Source organism: Callospermophilus lateralis, chromosome 3 (assembly GCF_048772815.1).
Source record: "Callospermophilus lateralis isolate mCalLat2 chromosome 3, mCalLat2.hap1, whole genome shotgun sequence".
NCBI classification, from domain to species: domain Eukaryota; kingdom Metazoa; phylum Chordata; class Mammalia; order Rodentia; family Sciuridae; genus Callospermophilus; species Callospermophilus lateralis.
The window spans coordinates 146,371,470-146,394,696 of NC_135307.1; the positions used below are offsets into that span (position 1 = coordinate 146,371,470).

The window sequence follows — 23,227 nt, forward strand, 5'->3', positions numbered from 1 at the left end:
CCGCCCCAAGCAGATCATTAAAATGATTCACCAATCAAGTGTGGTGGCTCACACTTTTACTCCAGCTACTTGAGAGGTGGAAGCAGGAGGATGACTTGAGCTCACAAATTCAAGACCAGTCTGGCCAACAGTGAGAACCCTCACTCAAAAAAAAAAATAAATAAATAAATAAATAAATAAAACTAAATTTAAAAATTAAAAGATTCACCAAACAGCTACATCTTCGCATATACACCTGTAATTAAATTAGCAAAAGAAGAGCACTTTACAAAATATTAACGTTTTAAAAATACTTCTATATTGTTCTCTTACGGATCCACAGAAATGAATATTCACTCTCTTTTTAATATTTACAACCAGAATTGATGGCCAACATACAAGTTTGAATTAACCTGCCAATTTTGCTGCTCCTAGAGTGCAGTGTGAAAGTTGTGCTCAGCAAAAAAACCGGCAAATCTTATAATTGTGCCTGACCCTAGGGGAGAGAGCGGGGGAAACCAAACCCGAAGAAGACCTAGCTCTGCCAAGCCCTAGGGTCCTGGCCTCTTCCAGGGGCAAGCAGTGAACTTGATCACCTACTCCCTACAGCTAGGAAAAGTGCGGCGGGCCATTGAGGGGACTCCTCTTGCCCATTCTGGAGGTCATCAGTTGCCGACCCTCGGGTGCCGCGGCCTTGCCCTGCGCGCTCTTTGCGCCGCCCGCTTCCCGCCCTCCCCGCCCGCCCGCCGGCCGCAGGATTGAGGAAGTGCGTCTGGGCCCGGCCCGGCCCCGGCGCGCTCGGCCCGAGTCGTGGTGGGCAGAGGGCGGTGGAACCGCCAGGCCCCCGCCCGCTGGTGTCCAACCGCCCGGTCCGGCCTCGTAGTCCCGTAGCGTCCGTGCCCCTACCCCGCCGCCGCAGGTAAGTGCTCCTCCAACCCGCACCCTGCCGGGGTGGGGGCCTGGCCGCCTCCTGCAGCGGGCCCGGGAACCCTGCGCCCCCACCGACCCGGCCCGCGCCCAGGATCCGCGTGCAGCCCTGGCCTCCGCCTGCCCACCCGTCCGCGTGCCCTGTGACCCAGGCCCGCGCCCCAGGCGGCCGCGCGCTTGGGCATGGGTAGCCTTTACCCAGGGGGCAAGGAGCACAGCTCGAGGGGCGTGGAGAGCGCGGGGCGACCCCTGCCTCACAGCCCTGCTTCCTCGGCCGCCCCCGGACCCCAACCAGTGGGCAGGTTAGGGAGTGTGCGGGGGCCCAGGCAGGGAACCCCGCAACTCCGCGCGGGATAGGGAGCGGGTGGGAGGGAGGCAATGCAAGAGACAAAAGTAGGAAACATCAGGGCTTCAGCAGGTTTTCTTCGGCCTTTGGAGAAAACCATTCTTTAACTTGGGGAGACCTCAGAGCGAGCATGGCGCATGGGGAAGAGTGCAGACGAATGTGTGCTGGGAAGGAAAGTCTCTCTTTGGGCCAGTAGTCCGGTGTTACCGGATGGCTGAGGGCGTCTTTCCCCTGCTCAGGAGTAACACCTTTGGTCCAAATAAAAACTGCCATGGCTCTTGCCTCAGCAGGTGACCTTCCTTGGTAGGGACACAGAGGAAGGCTGGAGGTCAGTGGGAAAACTGTGATGGAGAATTTGGGGACCCCTATGGGCATCTCAATATGGCCGTTTATAGTTTGAGACCAGGAAATTTTTATCTTACAAATACATCTCCCTGCAACAGTTGAAGCAGTAGAGAAACAGGGACATATAGTTATATTCTTAGCAATCCTATCACCAAATCCACTATTTTTAAGTTTGTCACTTACATGGTAGCAAGGTTTCTGGGCACTAAAGGGATTTTGGAAAACCTACACAATGCCTTTTAGGGTTTGGTTTTTATTATCTTTACTAAGGTTTTAAAAGGAAAAAAAAAATGTTAATTACATACCAACACCTAGTTTGTCCCTAAAGAAGGATTTACAGTCAGCCTGACTTCTTTTCCCTGAACTTTCAAATTTCTGGGAATGTCCCCACCATCAACACCATTTCTTAAATCAAAACTTAGAAGTTATTCTCATCCTATTCCCTCTTCCCTAAATCCAGTCTGTTGCCAAATCTTGTTGGGTCTCCCAAAATGTGTCCGGGTCTATCTTCTTTCTCACGCCATCCACCCTGTCCAACCTACCACCGTCTCTTTCTTGTATGATTAGTCTCCCTCTCTCTTCTCTGTCTGGCAGCCAGATGATGCTGTCTGTGTATGAGTCCCCCATGGGTAAATGGGATCATGTCAGTCCTCTTCATGGAACCCTTCAATACCTTTCCCTTGCAATTGGCATGAAATCCAAGGAAATTCCTTCCCTTCCCAACCCCCAGATGGTCTGCCATCTGCCATCTCAGGTCACCAGACCATTGCCACCCAGTCACCAGGGCCAAGCTCACTCTCTAGCTCTGGGCCTCTGCATTGCTGCTCTAGGTCTCTTCGCATGGCCTTTGAAGGCCTTTCCTAGCCACGCTCTCTAAACCCATTGTCTCTAACACATCCCTTGTTCTGCGTCATTCGAGCATTCCCCACAGTTCATGTATTCCTTAATTTGCTTAATTTCTCTTTAATTACCTCACGGTCTTCACCAGAGCTCCTGGGATCAAAAATGATATCTATTCTGCTCACTGCCACATCCTTCTGCTTAAAACTGAGCAGGAGGTGCCCCAGGCATGGTGATGCACACGGAGACTAGCTGGTGAATGGAGAGCCTTAACTCACTTGTACTTTCAAACTCATGGAGCACTTTTGTTCCCCAACCTTTCTGTTTTCATCTGGGATTGAGAACAATATATTTCTCTAGCCTGCAGCTCCATGATATTTTGACGTCCACAAATTCATTGCACACATTCTGTAGACAAGCTAATATTAGGGGATGCCCAAAGCACTGCAGAGATGTCTAGAACATGAGCCATTGATCTTGACCAGGCTTTTGATTCCAAAAGCTAGAGGATATGAGCATTTCTAACATGCCTCACTTGCGAGGGTCTTCTAACACATTTGTACCCACAGTTTTTCCTAAACTTCCTGAAAAAAAAAAAAAAAGACTTTAAAGCAGTTACTTGCTTTACTGTCTGGCCTCCCTTCCAGTTCCATGAAGTTCATTCCTCACCAAAAGGGCTCAATACAAGGTTCCTTGTTTTCTTTGCTCTTGAGCATTTAAGTTTATTTATTAACGCAGATATAAAGGGTTGGCAAAAGAAAACTGAGGACATGTTTAAAAATTATTAAAATAATCATTACTACAGGAAACTTCTTGAAGCCTCCTTTAGGACGTTGAATGAAAGAAAAGATATAATTTATGACCATGACTTGTTGCATTGGTCTGAATCCAAAAGAAGCAGGGGGAAGCAAAGATCTGTTTGATGGCAAACGTTGAGCAAAACTTGAGTTACTTCATCTTAAAGTTTCTACCTTAGGGTCTAAGCCAAAATACTAATTATAATTATAAAAACTGCTCCAGTGACAAAGTTCTCCACTAGTACAGTGATTTGAAAAAAGAAACTGAAAGGGGAACCAAATGTTCTGGGTGAAGGTTAGAATAGAATATTTTTATGATTTTTTTTAGGGGGAGTAAACACTACATGATAAGACTTCTGTTTTGAGAAGGAACATCTACTTTGGGGATCTTTGAGATGTTGTACGTATGTTTGGTAGCTGTTTCAGAGAGGTGTTTGGAAGCAGATGGCAGCTGTGCTTCTCTGATTTTGAAAATCAACGTGTGATTTGGAGCCTTTATTTTATAACAGATTCTGTCTTGCTGGTTTTCCCTATTCCTGTTCTCAAGTTGATTTTCCAACATGGGTTTCACAATTTATAAGAGTAATCATGTCCTGAATATTATCCAAATCTGTCATTTGTCTTTTTCTCCTTGGATTTTTTCAGGCTCCCCAAGTTCAAGAACATGTGTTTCTCTAAACCATTCCTTTTTTTGCTTCAGCAAGGTTCATAAAAAGCAAGACCACCTGGTCAGAGTCTCCTGGTCCTACCTTCTCCTGTCTTGAAGAGTTCAGCCTACCTGGGCCAGGTGCCTGACTCCCAGGCTTTTAGACAGAAATTCCAGGTGCTCTTACAGCCCTGCTCTGTAGCTTGCTTGGTGTCCACATGGTACAGAGCATCTTCCAAAACCTGCTTTCTGGGGAGACAGAGCCTCTGCCCTCTAGTGTTGACACCCTGAGCTTATTCAGCCTTGCTGGCTACCCCAGCCCTCATGCTGACATTGCAGATAAAGACCACACCAGCCCTGTTGTAGAACATGAATGTAGAAACTTTGCCCTAGTAAGTTTGGTCTTCATCTAACTGAGAGGTAGTAGGGGAATCAGGGTGCATGTCTATTTTTTTTTTTTTAAGAGAGAGAGAGAGAGAGAGAGAATTGAGCCACATCCCCAGCTTGAGCCACATCCCCAGCCCATGCATGTCTATTTTTAACAGATAAGAAAACTGAGAAGTGTAAATTTCAGCTGGAGATCACACTGATAACATGAGACAGAGGGAGTCCACACCTTGGACAACCATACAGTGCTTTTACTTAGTGTATTAGGCATTATTTACATGACTCTAATTTTTTACCAATTTTTTTTGGTTGCGCCATCACTCCCCATTTTAAACTTGTCTGTCTCAGTGTCAATGACTTTGTACTTTATGTATACAGCAGACTATAGGAACATGGATTGGAACACCTAATTGATACAGTAATACGGTCCTGTCATGCAGTTATGCCTGTACTAGGCCTGAGTTGTGCCCTCAGACATTTCTGGTCCCTTCACCAGCAGAGCAGAATGGGCATTCATGTTGAGGGGACTTCCAAACTTGGTGGGAGCCCAGCATGGAAGAGCAGCACGTAGCCTCAGGAGTTTGTCACAGTTTGTTTTAAGAGTTTGGTCTTCATCTAACTGAGGTTTTCCACTGTGGAACCATTTGGGTCCAGATAATTCTCTGTTACAGGAGGCTGTCCTGTACCTTATAGGAGGGTTAGCAGTGTCCTGAACCTCTACCCACTGCATGCCTGTCAGCATCCCTCTCCTCCTGTTGTGACCATCAAAAAAAATGTCTCCAGGCATTGCCACATGTCCACAAGTAGAGGAGCACATTTCTGGGGATCATTTCTGTTAGCCTCCAAAACTCAACCCAACTTGACTTCATAACCAGCAACAATTCCTTCCAGACCCCTTCTTTCTGGGATTGTTGCCCGACTGCCCTTTTGGGATTACTTGCCCACCTCTTGACTTCCAGAAGAATCTATCCTTGGCAAAGGGCAGGGACTTGTATTGTGTCCATCTGTACATGTATCTGCCCCATACCAACTGGAGCAGGAGCCCCTGAGGGCAGAAGCTTCATTGAGCTGTATTGATGTCACTGGGCCCTGCACAGGGCCTGGCTGCCTGACAAGAGACAGGAGATATGTGTTAATTGAATGATGACTGAGCCCTTTACCAGCAAATGCTTTGAGATTGCTTAGGGTTTCTTCTCGGGGAGACAAGATCTAAACCCAGTGCTGAAGTGGGATATGGGGAGCTCTGTCCTTTCGCAGTTCTAACCTGAAGGGTTTGGCCATATAGATAGACTGTGAAGAAGAATATTGCAAAGGAAAGGAAATACCAGTGGACCAATATAAAGTAATTATTTGTAGGGGGTGCCAGAAAGGACTTGAGTTACAAATTCTCTTATTTTATGATGTTTTTCTCCACCAGAAGGGGAAAAATCTCCACTCAACCATGATTGTGTGTTCGTGCCTTAACCCACCTGGGCAGCTGCGGTGGCGGTGACAACAGCAGGACCTGCCTTTGGAGATTGGCTGCCTCGAGGGTTGATGGCTGGCATGTCGCGGGGGCCACCCAGCATGTACTGGTGTGTGGGGCCGGAGGGATCAACCGTGTGTCCAGAACGCGCCATGGAGACCCATAATGGTAAGGGTGGAGCTAGCCATGCTGGCCTGGGTGTGAGCTGCCATGCTTGTCCTGTAGGGAGTTCAGGCTGTATAAGAACAAGGGGTTTTCAACCAAAGGAAAGAAAATGACAATTAGTTGGTGCTTTTTCATCATAAAATATATCTTGGGATTTTCACTTAAATTCTAAAAATTGAAGGGCCATGAATAAAATTTATTGTGGGCTCAATATTGTGGGCTTAAATATTAGGGTATTATTTTATGTTGGTTAAAGGACTTTTAAAAATGAGAGTTTTGTTTTTGCATTATAAAATAATGTGTTTTCATTAAAGAAAAATTGAAAAAAGCAAAGAAAAAATTACCCAGAGTCCTACTGTTCCACATTCAAGAATAGTTAACATATGGGCATATTCTCTTCTCATCTGTTTCTCTGTCATTAAGAGACTTTGTTTTAACTTTATGGTATTTATAAAGTGGATATAATGTATGCTACTTTCTCCTCCTAATCTTTTTATTATTGACATTTACCCAAGGTACCACCTAGCTCATGTGATTAAATGAAATATCATTTTATATGAGACTACTACATAAAATTATTGACCTAATCTTTATTCTTCTCTTAGACATTGGAGTTGCTTCTAATTGTTCACACTTTGCAAAAGCATTCCATTCTATCTTTTTTATACATGAGTTTCAGGTTATTTCCATAAAATAGATTTACGAAAGTCAGATTATTGGGCTTGAACATTTTAAAGATTTTTCCACTAAAGTTTTGCCATTTTCTTAATTCTAATTCATTATGTATGACAGCAGAATGCATGGTGATTCATTGTACATATAGAGCACAATTTTTCATATCTCTGGTTGTACATAAAGTAGAGTCACAGCATTCATATCTTCATACATGTGCTTAGGGTAATGATGTCCATCTCATTCCACCATCTTTCCTACCCTCATGCCCCCTCCCTTCCCCAAGTTGTGCCATTTTTAACACTAACACAATATCATTGACATTGTTAACAATAAATATGTGTTAATACCTTAGTACATACCAGGTTCAATGCTTTACCAAATAATCTCATTTAATCCTCAGAACAATCTGTGAATATGGTACTTTTATCCCTGTTTTATAGCTGATTAACTTGAGGGTAAGAGAGGTCTAGAAATTTGTTCATGGTCAACAACTCATAAATCATAAAACTGACATCTGAACCCGGCCTGACTTCTAGAACTTTCATTCTAATAGTCTGTCCTTCGAGGTTTGTTAGGGACCACATGTTGGATTTGAGAGGCCCCTATGTTGGGTGTGAGAGGCCATCATGCTGGATTTGAGAGGCCCACGTGTTGGGTTTAAACACATTGAGTTCAAAAGGTCCTATGTGTTTGTAACTGTATTAACAAATGGGCACTGGTTCAGCAAATGTTTTGTTCAGTGTAAGTAATTTTTCTCCATCTCAAATGTTTAGAAGCTAATAAGGGTGAGGTTTCTAGAAGGTTTCTTTGCACATAAGTCAAATTATGAAATGGGAGAAGTATTTGCTCTTTGACATTTCCCAGCACAAATGTTGCCAGAGTGTTGATTTGTATCTTGCTTTCTTAGCATGAGATAAGGCGATGTGGACAATAGAATGCTATCCCTGATTTTGGAGCAGAACCTCTGTCTTTCCAGAGCACTTGCCGCTTTACTTTCCCACCTGCTGCTTCTCTTAGCTGTCCTGAGAGATGAGAGTCGGGGCAGGGATGCTGGGACCATTTGGGGTTTGTTAGGTAGGTGATTGTATCATCTGCAGAGGCCTCTGCCCCATCCCCTTCCTGGTCAAGATCTGGTGATCTAAAGGCAACCCTGGCCCACAGAGTCACTGTGTTGTGACTACCGATTCCCAGACCCCATCCAGACCCACAGGAACAGTATCTTGGTGGTCTGGGCATTTTAAAAAAGTTCCTCCATAATTTTAATGCAGTCAAAGTTGAGAATCAACTATTCTAAATGGTTTGAGTACAATAGAGCAAGATTTCTGGGATATTCAAGTACACATATGTCCCCTGGGGATCTTGTAAAATGTGAAGTCTCATTGAGTAAGTCTGGGCATGGAGATCTACCTTTCTAGCTGGCTCCTCTCACTCAGGCTCATGAGTGGCAAGACTAAGATGATGCTCTCTAAGTCCCCAGGGATCTTCCTTTGATTCTTACATGTCCCAGGGACCTGGGTATGATGGGCCCTGGACAAAACTGGAACCAAACCCACCTTCCAGACTTGGGGTAGAACAGATAACCAGAAAATGTTTAATGTGAACCTAGAGGTGAAAGCACTGATTATCCCCAGTCCTTCATTTCTTTCCCTTAAAGATCTGTGTCCGAGTTTTCTACTGTTCCTTGGTTCGTCCCCTCTCCCTGACAGCTGTGATCCCATAGCAGGTTCTGAAGACTTTTCTGCCCTCACAAGCCATTTTCTACCATGGAATCTCAGGTCTCCCCATTATCCCTGTGGGAAATAAATCTAAGAGCACACACAGGGGACATGATGGGACTGGGTACTGTACTAGCTGCTTGGGGTAGGAAACAGGGCAGAGAAGTGACATCCCTGAAACCCCTGTGGGTAAGGGAGGTGTTTATCAGGGACCTAACACACAAACCATAAAATCAAAGAAAAGAAGAAGAAAGTGGCCTGCAATACATCAGAAAATTCTGTCCAGTGGCTTAGCATTAAGGAAATTGTATATTAAAGAATTATGATAGTAACTGAATCCCTTTAAGGAAGCTTATAAAGATTTATGCTCATACTCCATCCTCACATTTTAAAGGTGGTTACAACAGGACTGAGCCTGGGAGCCCTTGCCCTGGAGCTAACTAACTAGCAGAAATTTATTAATTTCAGAGACTGAACCCTATGTCACCCCCATTGTAGAGTCCAATTTTAATACTTCACATGTTGGATTTCATTTTTACAGAGTATAAATACCAAATGCTCCTTAAATTATGATGGTGTATAAGGAGGCTGATTCATAGTGGGATAGGGAGTGGGAACATGGGAGGAATAGACAAACTCTAGATAGGGCAGAGGGGTGGGAGGGGAGGGGAGGAGGCATGGGGTTATTAATGATGGTGGAATGTGATGATCATTATTATCCAAAGTACATGTATGAAGACACGAATTGGTGTGAATATACTATGTATACAACCAGAAATATGAAAAATTGTGCTCTATATGTGTAATAAGAATTTTCATGCATTCTGCTGTCATATATAAATAAAAATTATGATAGGGTTATGTCCCGATAAAGCCATGGTAAGTCGAAGATGCATTTAATGCACTTCACCCACCCAACACTTAGCCTAGCCGACCTTTAACGTGCTTGGAACACTAATGATAACCTACAGTTGGGCAAGATCGTGTAACACAAAGCCTATTTATAATAAAGTATTGACTATCTCATGTAATCTATTGAATATTATACTGAAATTATAAAACAGGATGGTCGTGTGGGTACACTTTCATACCATGGTAAAATTTTTAAAAAAATCATAGTCAGGAACCATCTATATGAACACCAAGGCCACACACAGCACAGGTGCAAATAATGCTCAAAGGGTGGGGTCGGTGTGCTTTGTTTATCTGTAGTCTTTCTGTTTTCTAAAGTGAACATACATCATCTGTTGTTGTTACATTACTTTTGTAATCAGAAGACTGATATTGCAGGTTATTTTTCAATTGCTATTTTTTGTGTCAATGGCTTTGTCATTAGAACCTTGTGGGTTCACATCCAAGGTCAAATTGTTTCATGGGTCTCTCTCCCCTTAAATGTCTTTTTTGAATAAATGGGGGAGTGTTTGAGTCGATATACCTATAGTCGAGTCCTCTGCAGGATCCACTTTCTCAGTGTGTCCCCAGAGGTGGATTGTTCCTTCTAACCCTCTCTGTGGATCTCCTAGATCAGGAGGACCTCTGCTTCTCAGCCCCACTTTGCCTACCGAGATCCACCCATCTCTTCTCAGGGAAGTTCCAGACCTAATTCCCAATCCTGGTTAAGAAAACATGGCTGCCAGCAGGAAGACAACTGATTCTCAAATTATGTAGGGGCAGATCTCTCAGCTTTTAAAAATCCTTAGAAGATGATATGTTTGAAAATGACAAAAGTTCTTACATTTGCAAGAATAATTTAGAAAAAGACCAGACTTTTAATTAAAAACCTGCTTTACTTTTGAGCTTGTTAGTAATAGCATTTTGTATTTCACACGCACCTGTTTTGACTTGGATAACCTCACCTCCTGTGTCTGTGGAGTGGTTCTCTCTTTCAAAGCCCATGAATGAAGCTGGGTGCAGTGGCACGTGGCTGTTGTCCCAGCTTCCCCATAGGGTAAGTAAAGGCAGGAGCCCAGGGGTTCAAGGCCAGCCTCAGCAACACAGTGAGGAAAAAAAGCCCATGGATGTGTGAGTGTGTCCACTGTGTGGCCTACCATGTCTACACAGCACGACTGTGTCTCAGCGAAGCAGGCCACAGCCTTAATCTCATGAGCACCATCAGCAGTGAGCTCCCACTTAGTGCAAGAGGAATGTTCGAAAGCTCTGATGGGTTCCCAGTGGGCCAGGCCGCAGAAGAGAGGTCAGCAAGTTCCTTACTGGACAGGGCTGCTGACCAACTGCTTTGACAAACATGTCATTAGACATTCTTGAGCATGTCCCTCCTCTATCTGACACCAGCCAGAGTGGAAAAACCTGTTCTGCCAGCCGAGGTGGGGCACCCGGGAAAGTAGAGAAGTGAGGAAACTTCCAGATAATTTCAGCCGAGACTCTCCTGGATGGTGGAAGGTGGGGGTGCTTGGGCGGACCCCATCCTGGAGGCAGTCCACACCCCACCTCTCTGCGAGTGGTCCTAGCTTCTTCTCTGAAAGCCCTGACACAGCTGCCTGCCTCTCAGAGCACTGCGCGCGGCCGGACCCAGCATGGACCAGAGGAGGAGGAGGAACATTCCAGAGGGTCTTCAAATCCCAGGTTGTTACATTGCTACTTGCAATATCCTTCCCCCGCCACCCGCTTTGGCATTTTTCAGGTCGGTATTAAAAATCTAACTTTTTAATCTAAGTGCCAAGTGGTTTGCTTAAGAAGAGGCTCTTCTTGCCTCCGAAGTAGAAGTGCCCATAGGGTCGTAGCTTGCCTTCTTTATGGGCCAAGGGACAGATCTACGCTGACGAGACAGCCCACATGTTTAAATGTCCCTCTTGTTGGTGTCCTGCTTATACCTGCTGGGCCATGGAAGAGTGGTTGGAGGGGCTTTGACCATGGTCAATGGGGCACCCTTCTCCAGCCTGGTGGCAGGAGCACCCTGGGCCTCTCCAAGGAAGGCAGCCAGCATCCAGTAACAAAGCCCTTACTGAGTGAGATGAAGAAAAGAGGACTGAGTGGTGGCCCGGCTGGTAGGAGCAATGGCTGTGAGCATCCATCCATGCAGGTGGCAGTTAGCACAGCTGCGCTTCATGCCACAAAGCAGAGCCCAGCTACACCAGCTCTGGGCTTGATGCGGCTTTTAATATGAACTTTAATTTGAGACTTAGATCTCGGCTTCATCATTTACTCACTTTTAGCAATGGGCAACTGGCTGCCTGTCAAACGATGCCAGCCTTTCTATTAGGAAGTTGATGCTGTAGGTCTGTGCCCTGCTCTCACTGGACTCAGGGCCACTTGATGAGGTTGATCAGAACCTCTTTACCCCTTTCTTGGCATAACTAAAAGCAGATGCCTTGCTCTTGCTGAGGGTTCAGTTTTAGGCCAATTCATCTCCCTGCCTTTCATAGCTAACAGCTCTTCCAACTTAACACCTTCCACTTGGCTATCACTCCAACGAATCTTTAGGCCATGGCTGCCTGGGACCATGGGAAGAGCTGCCTTCCATCTCCCCTTCCTCCACTGTGCTGTGGGTGGGCTCCAGGGTGCACCCTCACCCTCTCATCCCTCTCCCAGGGGCCAGAAGCCTCAAGGCTCAGCCCCCACCCTGCCTGCCTCCTTTTACGTGAGTTGGCCAGGCAGCCCTGCCTGATGGCCCAGGCCTACGCAGTATGCATTCGGCATCCAGAAAAGATTTTCTTTCCAGTTCTCTTTCTGGGTCCCAAAGAAGAAGTCAATGGCCTGTGAGCAGGGCGATGCCTACAAGGACCAGGCCCCTGTGCACAGGGATAGGATTGTTACCCATCAGTCTGGATTCCTAGTCCACAGGAGTCAGACCTCAAAGGAGCCATAATTAGGAAGTGTTATGAATTCTTCAGTTCTCTGGGAATGGAGACTCCCTACCCATAACATTTAAATCTAAACTCTAGTGTATGAATTTCACATACATTTCGGGGACCCTTGATGAATGACTATAGGGAGCTACAAATACAGACTGTTCCCCCTCACAATGGTCTTTGACTTGTGATTTTTCTACTTTATGGTGGTGTGAAAATGGTATGCATCCAGTTCAACCCATATTTCAGAATTATGATCTTTTTTTCCCAAGCAAATGTTTGTAGCCCTGTGCTGTTGTGCTATGCTGGGCAGCAGCAGTGAATTATGGCTCTCTGTCAGCCATGCTGACCCAAGAGGAGCAAGGGATGCTTGATAGTGGTGATGTCTGGGAGGTAGGGTGTGTTAAATGTGTTTTTAACTTAGGACATTTTCAATTTACAAGGGGATTATCAGGATGTGACCCCTGAGGTTATATTTGTGTTTCTTGGAAGTCCCAATTCTTGGTCTCTTCACCATCCAGGCCACCCTTGTCTTCAGTTTGTCCTGATTCCGCTTAGCCATCTTGCTGTTTCTTCATGACATTTGTCCAGAGAAGAAAAGAAACAAAACCAAAGAGAACACCCAGAAACATGCAAGAAAAATCTTCCTGAGCTCATAACCTTGATGTGCTAGAAGGAACCACACACATTAGTCAGAACTGTATTTTCAGCTGTAAGGAATTTTTCAGGATGGCAGTTGAGTTTACTGATTCTGGCTCAGGTTGTGCCCAGCAACTTTTCTTTCCAGCCCCACCTGTCATCCAGCACCCAAGGGCTTGTTGCCAAGTGTTGTCTTAAAATCACCTGCCGAGGTGTCTGTCTTACAAGAATCCAGGGGAAAAAAAAAATAGCTTAATTTCTGTGGCACTGTGAACTTTTTAGAGACTTAGAGATATTTAAAGGCATTCAAAAATAGTCTATTATTTAAAAAATAGAACCATGTGATCATGTAAATTTCAGGCTGGAATTTGAATACAAAGTGGCAATAATGACACTAAAGTTTCTGTTAGTAGCTCATTTTGGACTTGAGACAGTGGTGAGAGTGCTCAGAGACAAGTGGGTGGTCACAGGTGGCCCACACCTGTGGAGGTTAAGAGATGGAGGACTCAGGGGCTGGTGGTGCTGGGTGGGGGGAGGCCAGGGCAGAGGCCAGAGGCTTTCCTGCCCCTGTTCCAGCTGCCAGGCCTAAACAGCTCTGTGGGCAGTGGCCTGTCTCTGTGTCAACACCCCAGCACCTCTGGGCTCCAAAATAAAAGGTGAACAAACAGCCTTTGCTTAGCAGAGGGCAGGAGCATGCTCCCTAGTCCTGACTCCTCCCTGAAGGTTAAGGGAAAAAGTTATTTGTATGAAATTCCACACATTCTCTTGTAGATTGAAATGATACCAGTGAGACCCAGGTGCTCCAGCTCATGCGCTATCACACACACACACACACACACACACACACACGCAGGATAATTCTTTTGGTATGTGTTCTTGATTTTCCGTGGGTTAAATTCAGTCCTACATGTTCATTGTGCAACTTTTTCATGATTGGTATGTCGGAGCTCTCTCTGTGTGTACCGCGTTAGTTGAGTGTGAAAACAACTAGGTTGATTTTTACCCATCCCCTAGTAAAGTCACTTGAGAGTCTTTCTCGATGCTGCCTATTATTGTAAGGGTTGCATATTACTGCATAAGCCCCAGCAGATGTAACAGAGTAAGCATGTAAACATTTTTCAAAATGCTACTCGCCCCTGGTTCAACAAGTCAGTACAAAACAAAAATTATAACATAAGAAGACTAGCAGGGCCCTGTCCCCGTGTCAGTGTCTTTATATGCTGTGGCTAGATTTAGTTCTCTAGGTAACTATCGCTTCTCCATGTAGAGAACGTGCCTGCACTCTCTGGCTGACCCACTGGGGCAGGGGCTGCTGCCCTCCTGCCATGTTGGATGAATATTTCCTTCATGTTCCTACTCCAAGCTCCCTGCATGCTTTGTTATATTGGTGTTGACTCATCTCTATGAGATGAGTCTTCATAACTAAATGATTTGTTCCCATCTTCATGCCTCTGCCTGGAGAGACTCAGTACCATTCTCCAGAGTGAGCACCTTTCCCCTCATCCCCTCCACCTCTCTCCACCTTCCCCCTCCCACCAGGAGCTCTTGCTTCCCGACCTTGTTTAACTGGAAAGTCTCAGTGAGAGAACTCCTAGATAAGGGCTCATGGAAGGCACAGGCCAGAGACTGCCACCGGAGGACATCTTCATCTTGCCCTCCACTGGGCTCTCTTGGTTGGACAACTCCAGTCCTCAGAACTTGAAGAAGCCCGCTCTCTTGTCCTCCAGGGTGGTCTGACGGTCATGGTTCTGTGGGCAACCTGTCTTTTCCTCTCTGGGAGCTTTTAGGATCTTCCCAGCAGGCTTGGTCTTCTGGGATTTCATAACCAACAACCTGAGCAAGGGTCTTTTTTCACTCATGCTACTTGGCTCTGGGTAGATCAGACACATATTCCTTCCAGGCCCGGAGATTCCTTTGTATTTTTTTTTTTTTTATAATATTTTCCCCTCTGCTTTTTCTCTTTTTTTGTTGAGTTTTGCTTGTTTTTTATGGAATTCCTACTAGTTAAGGTATATAATACCCTTTCTTTCAGATTTTCCAACTCTTATTCTCTTTCTTAAAGTTGGAAAGATTTCCTTGACTTTATCTTCCAGCATCTCTGTGGAACATTCATTTTGGTATTTGTTTTTATTTTCTAAAGGCTTTCTCCTGCACTTAGTTGTTTCTTTTCATTGCATTCTACTCCTGTGTTATGTGTACAGAATGTTCTTGAGTTTCCCAGGGAATCCTAATTGGATTTTATTTTATATTAATGTGAATCCTATCATCTTAGCTAATTTTTATTTCTGTTCATTTTTTGAATGTTAAACATGTTTGTTAAAGTGAACCTTTTTACAATGAATTCCAGACAAACCAATAATTATACGATTCAAAACATTATGAGGGAAATTTGCAAACAGTTTATTTTGTAGGAAAAGACTATAAATTACATGGAGAGCAGGTTCCTGCCTTGCTAAGTCCATGAAAATGCTGGCAAAGGATATTTCTTCATTGGTACTTGTTTTTTAAGTTTGTTGTAGTTTGTTTTGTTTTTGGCTTTTGTAAATGATTTGCATCATCCGAGGCCTGGATTTTTGTTTCTCTTTATTAAGTCAGCACTATTATTTCAATGATTACATATCTATTTGCAGTAGACAGTGCTCTAGATGCTGAGAACACCATAGGAATGTGGCTTTTGCTTTCATGTGCTTCTAATTGTAGCAGAAAAAAGGACAGCAAAGAACAGGAGGAAAACCAGAGAGTGCTGCTTGATGTGGGTAGCATTGAGCAGGATCATGCTGAAAAAAAGCACATGAGGACATTTTTCATTGTTATTGGCTGTTTTAGTCTGTTTTGTGTTGCTATGACAGACTACTTGGCACTGGGTCATTAATAAAGAAAAGAGGTTTGTTTGTTTTATCATTCTGGTGGCTGTAAAGTTCAAATATCCTAGTGTCTGCTTGGCTCGAATGAGGGCCTTGTGCTGGATGGCCTCACGTAGTAGGAGCGCCTGCATGTGGAAGAGATCATGGGCTCTGTTAGAACAGCCCACTCTCTCAGCAACTAATCTGCTCTTGTGAGTCCCAACCCAGTCCTCAAGACCAGAATTCATCCCTTCACAAGGGCAACCCTGGCTCATCTCCTTCTAGGTCTCATCACCTTGCTTCACTATGAGTTTTGGTGGTGGTAAACCACATTAAAACTGTAGCACTGGATGAAATGTTGACATTGAATCTGAGATCCCTGGGCAAGTGATCACATCTTCTGGATTAACCAAAAGGAAGGAGTCATGGGAGGGTGGGAAGAAGAATGTTTTTTGAATATACTGAAAACAACAAAGAAGGATATGCCCAGCCTTCAGGTACACATTCATTCACTTAACATTATGTTAGAGCTTTCTATGGAGAACCTAGGAAACCAGGAAAATATTCTCATAATGCTTGTATTCCAGGGAAAAAACAATAAATAAACTTGCTCCACCTTTAGGAGAAGAAAGGGACATAAAGAAAATTAACCAGGGTGCAGGAATGGAGAGATATGTGCTTAGGGCATATGTTAGACAGTTTTCTATTACTGTAACAAAATAACCAAGGCTTATACTTTATGAAGAAAAGAGATTTAATTAGCTCACAATTTTAAAGACTCAAGAGCATGACACCAGCTTCTGTTTGGCTCTGATGAGGCCTCACAGTGAATGGCTTCACAGTGGCATGAGTGCATGAAAAAAGGGAAGATCGCATTGCAAGACAGGAAGCCAGAGAGCATGAAGAAGCCAATCTTGCTCTTCTATAACAACCCTCTTTTTCAAGAACTAACTGTAGTCTCAAGAGAACCACATTGATCCCTTCTGGGTTTGCACCCCCCAAAGACTTTATCAACTCCTACCAGTTTCTACCTCTTAACAGTCCCACCACCTCCCAACATCACCAGGCTAGAACCAGGTTTCCAACACATGAACTCTTAGGGGACGAACCACATCCAGACCTCGCAGAGCACTGGGAAGGAAATCTATAGAGAGAAGTCATTTAATCAGAACCAAGCGATTAGAATGAGAAAGACAGTCTCATAAAAATCAAAGGAAATGGCATTTCTGGCAAAACACCAGAAAACCTAAATGCTGAGAAGTGGGAATGATCTTGGCCTGTTTGAGAAATAGCAGCCTGGCCCACGTGATTGGACAGAGTGAGAAGAGCACTGAGCGGTGCTAGAGAGGTGAGCCTTCATGGCAAGGGCTCAGGTTTTGTTCCAATAGCTATCGAAGCATCAGAGCAGCAGTGTGTTCTTAATAAGGGAGTCCAAAGGCTGTTTTCCTGAGCCCTGGGGACAAGGCACCAGGCAGAGTCCAAGACAGTTGGGTAGAAGGGGAGAAGAAGACAGACCTGGAATATATTTCCAAAGAAAGCTCCAGGTGTTTAGGTTGTGTAACAAACCACCTCAGAACCTACCAGCCTGACATGGCACTCTTATTTCCCAGGTTCCTCTGGGTCAGGACCTGGCAGGGTCAGCTGGGCGGTGCATGCCTCCCCCACCTGTCTGGCTCCTCAGTCCTCCTCCACTTGACTGCTCTCTCTTCCACATGCTTTCTCACCATCCAGTGTTTGGCCTGGGCTTCTTTACAGCCTGCAGTGGAATTTCCAGAGTCCAGTAACACAAATATCTAGGCCTTCAAAATGCTTAGACCCAGAACTGGCACAGCACCACTTCCGCCACATCCTGGGGGTCAAAACAAATCCAAAGTCCTGTTCAGATAAAGCCCAGGGAAGGAAATAGGTCCCACCTTCTAATGGGAAGAATAGCACACCGTTAGTGGCCCTCTTTAATACACCATGGACTTGCTGGTGGACTGGCTATGAGAAGTGAGTGAAAGAGGGATCATGTAGTCACCACTCGGATTTAACCAATGTTTGTCATTTTTCTTTCCAAAAATTATGGCAAGAAATCTCAATGTCTTACATGTACAGCTAGAGCCCTTTGGGTCTCTCCCTGCTTTCTCTTCTTCAGCTCCAGAGGTGGCCACTGTTGGGAAGTTAGTGTGACCTCGTTACCAGATTTATACCATGCTAAGTATGTGTATGTCCATAAATACACGAGACTGTCTCTTCCTAAGTGGGTCCTCTCTGGGTGCCACCTGTTGGGCAAGATTGAGCGTTGAATCCCACAGTACCATCCATGGGTTAAGAAACAGGCTTCACGGAGGAAACAAACTACAAAGCCTGGGTCTGTGAGATAAAGTTGCATGTAGTCCCCAGGCTTCATTCTCTCACAGAGAGGTGTGAAGACATGTGCCAGCATGTCTTCTAGACAGAGGTGGGTTCAGTTCAGCAAAGAGTCCAGCCTGGCTGTCCCCTCTCAGAGCGCATCAGTGACATGCAAGCTGTGTGGCTGCTGCTTATAAGTGACGACTTGAGACTTTGGGATGTGAAATTCTCGATGATGGAGGGTGGGAGGCACTAGACCTGTGGGAAACTGAGCTTGGGTGCTCTCCCTTCACCTGGGAGATGGGGACACCCCTAAGCTGGCTCATTGGCCAAGGGTGAAGAGGGCAGAAGCTAGCGTCATGGTTTGGTAATGACAGCTGCTTTCAGAACAATTTCCATATTTAAAATTTTTGAGTAAATATTTTCACACCATGCCAGTCTTTTTGCAGCTTGCTTTTTTCAGTCAAGATGAAGTTTATACAATATAAATAAGTTGGACCAGCATTTCCCTGGGTTCCGTATCCATGAATGCAACCAACTGAGGATCAAAAATAATTTTTTTAGGCCGGACACCATGGTGCACACCTGTAATCCCAGCAGCTCAGGAGGCTGAGGGAAGAGGATTGTGAGTTCAAAACCAGCCTCAGCAATTTAGCGAGATGCTAAGCAATTCAGTGAGACCCTGTCTCTAATAAAATACAAAATAGGGCTAGGGAAGTGGCTCAGTTGTCGATCCCCAGTAACCCCCCATACCCCGCAATTTTTTTTTAAATAGTGTTCACCCTAAACATGTACAGGCTTTTTGTCATTATCCCCTAAAAATACAACATAACAATAATTGATATATCATTTACGTTGTATTGGATATTATAAGCCATCTAGAGATCATTTAAATTACATGGAAGGACGTATGTAGGTTCTACGCCAAGTACTGTGTCATTTATACAAGTGACTTGAGCATCTATAGATTTTTTTTTCCCCAAGTAGATGAAGAACAAATTACCTGCAAATACCAAGGGATGAATGTATGTACTGTATTTTCCAAGAAGTTGCATTCAACATTTGCCTATAAAACCATTTAGGCATTGTCCTTTTTTCTGGGCAGTTAATTTGACCATTAATTCTCTTTCTTTCAAGGTCACAGGTTTACTTACATTTTTCATTTCTTCTTGAGTTAATTTCGACTATACAATTTTCTGGATAGTCATCTATTTCATCTGGATTTTCCAGTGTTTTAGCATGAAGTTCATAGTGACAGCAGTATTTTAAAAGATATATTTTAATTATGTTATTAATTTTAATATGTAATCATAAACTTGATATAAAATTCAAAAGTACAAAATATTCTCTCCAACCCTGTCCTGTCTTCCAGTTGCCCTCTCTTCCAAAGAATCGACAAATACAGATCCACCCCCCAACCCCTCCACCCACCATGCTTTTTTTTAAACCTCAGAAACCACAGTTTCTTAGGCCTAGACTCATAACAGCATTTTTTAAAAATCCTATAAGTCTTGAGCCTGTGCAGAAGTTTGAAATATTATGTTTTATCTTAGTTTTTAAAAATTTTATGTTATGAAAAAGTTTGAGCACATTATAAATTAAAGAGAATAATTTAATGGACCTCTTTGTAGTCATCATCCAACTTAAGCTATTTTCACACATGGCCAAACTTGATCTACGTATATTCCCCTTCTCCCTCTCTCCAGATGATTTGGAGCCCAATTACAGAGTTTATAGCCTCAGGAGTCTTTTTTTAAAAATCATAATACACTTAACATACTTTTAAAAAAATAAAAAGTTTCATTAATACTATCTAGTCAATTTTCAAATATCCGTGATTCTCTCTTATTTCATTTTTATGACTGTTTTTGTTTTCCCCCAACAGATTTGTTGGATCAACATCCTTTTATTTTATTGGGTCAGTATAGTGAAGTCTCCTAATTTCTGTCTTTCTCACTCACTTTCTTTTTCTGTGAGATTTCATTGTTGATAAAGCCACATTATCCTTTGCAATTTCCCACAGTCTGGGTTTTAACAATGCTATCCCTGTGTGTGGCCTAGCAAATTCGTCTTTTCCCTGTGGTTTTCTTAGATCCAGAGGCTTGATTAGATTCAGGAAGATGTTTTGGCAAGAACACTCTATCATGGTGTGTGTACTTCCTATTGCCTCACCTCAGGAGTTAAGGAATGTCGAAGGTTTCTCTTTGATGTTTAGATTTTGCCAATGATTTTAGTTGTCAGCTTGATCATTAAAACTCCTAATGGATTTTTGGCTTTTCACTGAATAGTTTTATGGGTCACCCATTGTTGCTCAGATAAACTTTTTTTACTTGGGGTTGTAGAGGAGTGAGTCTTTAAGTCTGTCTTTCCTTCCTCACTTATTAGCAGAAAGCTATCTCTAAAGAAGAGCACTGTCCGTCAACTACAGTCCTTGAGTTATAGTTTGTATGAGAACATCAGGATTAAGACTTGGTTCCTTCCCTTTGATTCTTCTGAAAATGAGTCTATTCACTAGCACTGTCGGAGGTGACCAGTGAGGGCTATCATTACGAACTCACGGATTTTAGCTTATTCGTTGTTGCTCTTTGGTGAATAGGTCCTTCAGGTTGGTTCCTCTGTCTTTTGGCATCTTTGATGACTTCTTTGATTTCTGACATGAAGAGCTACAGGCCAAGGTTGCCTGTTTTCTGTCCCAGATGTACAATGTGCCATTTCTCCAAGGACCCCTGTTTCCTCTGGTGACCTCGTGATTTCCAGTTCTCTAATGTACATTTAGGTCTCCTCTCTTGTTCCAGATATTCCTTGTGAAATCTCATGTTCACCCCCTTGAGCCTACTCTTGTCCCCCAACTCCATGTCTCTCTTGTTTTTTTGTTGGTCAGTTTTTCCATAAATTTGCTTATTTCATTAGTTCTTTGAAAAAACCAGCTTTAGGTTTTGTTGCTGTGTTTTTTTATTTCCTTGGTTTATCTTTAATGTCTCCGTTTCTCTATACCATCATCTTTTTTTCTACATTTACTCCTCCCCCTTTTCAACTTCATGATTAATAGTATCCTGTCACTTCTGAGAACTCATCTTTTTTCAACTTGACAATTGTGCTTATTTATTAGAGTATATGCTTCTAGTATTCTTTTCAGATGCATTTTGAAAAACTTCGGTAAGTACTGTCAGCCCTTGGTATTTGTGCCCCGTGTGGGTGGATTCTACCAACTGCCAATCAAAAGTATGTGGGAAAAAACATGGTGTCTGTACTGAACATATGCAAACTTTATATATATATATATCATTATTCCCTAAACAATGCAGTAGAACAACTATTTGCATAGCACTTACATTGTCTTAGATATTTTTAGTAATCTAGAGATAATTTTTTAAATACTCTTTTTTTCTTCCTTTTAGATGTTGATGGACCTTTATTTTATTCATTTACTTATATGCGGTGCTGAGAATTGAACCCAGTGCCTCTCACGTGCTAGGCAAGCACTCTGCCACTGAGCTACAGCCCTAGCCCCTCTAGAGATAATTTAAGTATAAGGATGGATGTGCATTACATTATGTGCAAATATTATTCCATTTTTACATAAGGGACCTGATCACCTGCAGATCTGGATATCTACAGGGGTTCCCGCACCCCTGCAATTCTTAGGAACAACTATATCTTCCATTCTCTTATTTTTTAATTTCTACTTCTAACCTCTATCTTTGGTTGCTGCATCCTTTGCTTGGTCTTCCAAATTACTTCCTTCGGCCCTGTTCTTTGTGCTTGGCAGCCCATCTGATGCGTTTTATAGCTCAACTCTTCTAGTTTTGATTTCCAAGATTTTTGGTTGATTCTCGCTTATGGATTCCACTTTCTCCTGTGTCTCTCCAGGTTGCCAGTGGTGCTTACTCTGAGCTTGTTCTTGCTCCACTAACACTGGCTCTGGGTAGAGATGGTGGAAAGCTGGAATCCAAAATGCTGCTTAGGGAAGTTCGGGGCCTGACTCAGTCTTTTCCTCCAGGTAAACGAGGTCACTTGCAAGTTTCATTGTGAAACAAGAGGGCCCAAGTCTTTCTCATCTCGGTGACTGGCATATCTATAAGTTCCCCCATCATAACGTAAGGGCACAGCAAGTAACTCAGGTTCTTAGATGTCGCAAGACCCTGCCTTGTATAGACACTGTCACCATCAGCTGCTCATTTTCCCATGGGAACTCAGCCTGAGAGCTGCAGCTGTGATAGGTACATCTTCTGCCTGGTTTCTGATGAGCCTGTAGCCTTGGCCGCATAAACAGGGAACTTAATTTGTCTTTACCCTGTGTGGGGGGTGGGGAGGGTCTCTTCCTGCCCTTCTGGAGCCTGCTCTGAGGTCTGGCTCTATTGGTCAAGTTTGATTCTTCTCCTTTATGGGGTTGCCCTTCCTCAAATGTTTGTGGGTGCCTGGTTGGATGTTGATCTTCCTGTTCGGGATTCCCCAAAGCTTTCTGTGAATCCAGCAACAGTCACTCAGTCACCGTAGCCTGCAGGAAGGAGGCAAAAAGACTGTGGCAGGCTTCTTGGAGGTGCACAGAGAGCACATTTCCTGGGCAGAGATGTGGGTGGGGAGTGGACAGGTACCTTCTGGGACTTGCCCACAACACCTCCTCTTTAGCCCACATGGCAGACCCACTGGCTTCCTGCTGCCTGGCACAGGCTGGAAAAGGGCTAAACACAGGAGCCTGCACACTAGGGTGGTCCCTCGCTGAAGCCCCTCTGCTGGCATCCCTGCGGGGCTGTGGGAGCCTCCTGCTTCCTGTGTGTATTGCAGGCAACCTCAGAAGTCCCCCAGCCTCCTCCACCTCATGCATCTTGGTTTCTGGTTCTTGTAGGTCTCCGTCTTTTCCTCTACTAATATTATTGGTATTTTTGGACATTTTTAATAGTTTCTAAATATTTGGGCAGAAGCAATGGCTACAGAGCACCTTTGAAGTAAAAAGATTGCAGGAAACATTGAGTAATGATGTTGAGAACATGGGCTTTGCAGTCAGAGGAGCTGGGTTCTAATCCTGATTCTTCTATATCCTTGTCCTTACCTGTAACACATACAGTTGAAATCTCTTTGTGGGATGCTAAGTGCCAATACTACAGTGTGTGCTTGTGGACCCTCAATGATTGGCCTTTTTTTTTTTTCTTTTTCTCTGGTGGGCAAGTTTTGTAGCCTCACCTGGACTTTATTTCTATTAACAAAAATGATAGTAGTATTACAATGATAAAAAGGGGGGATCTTCAAAAAAAAAATGTCTTTGATTTTGGCTCTAAGTCATCATTGACATAGAATTTAAAACATGGTCAGTTCTC

The 23,227-nt window shown here is 43.9% G+C and overlaps 1 protein-coding gene across 1 annotated transcript in view; it reads left to right on the top strand.

Moving 5' to 3' along the window:
• Positions 1-761: 761 nt before the first annotated feature.
• Lrrk1 (leucine rich repeat kinase 1) overlaps positions 762-23,227 on the top strand; it is a 153,309-nt gene continuing 130,843 nt past the window's right edge. The window contains exons 1-2 of the mRNA XM_076851422.2: positions 762-898; positions 5,685-5,900. Of these exons, the coding sequence (XP_076707537.2) occupies positions 5,804-5,900 (97 nt within the window). The 5' untranslated portion in view covers positions 762-898; positions 5,685-5,803. The remainder of the gene's footprint in view (positions 899-5,684; positions 5,901-23,227) is intronic.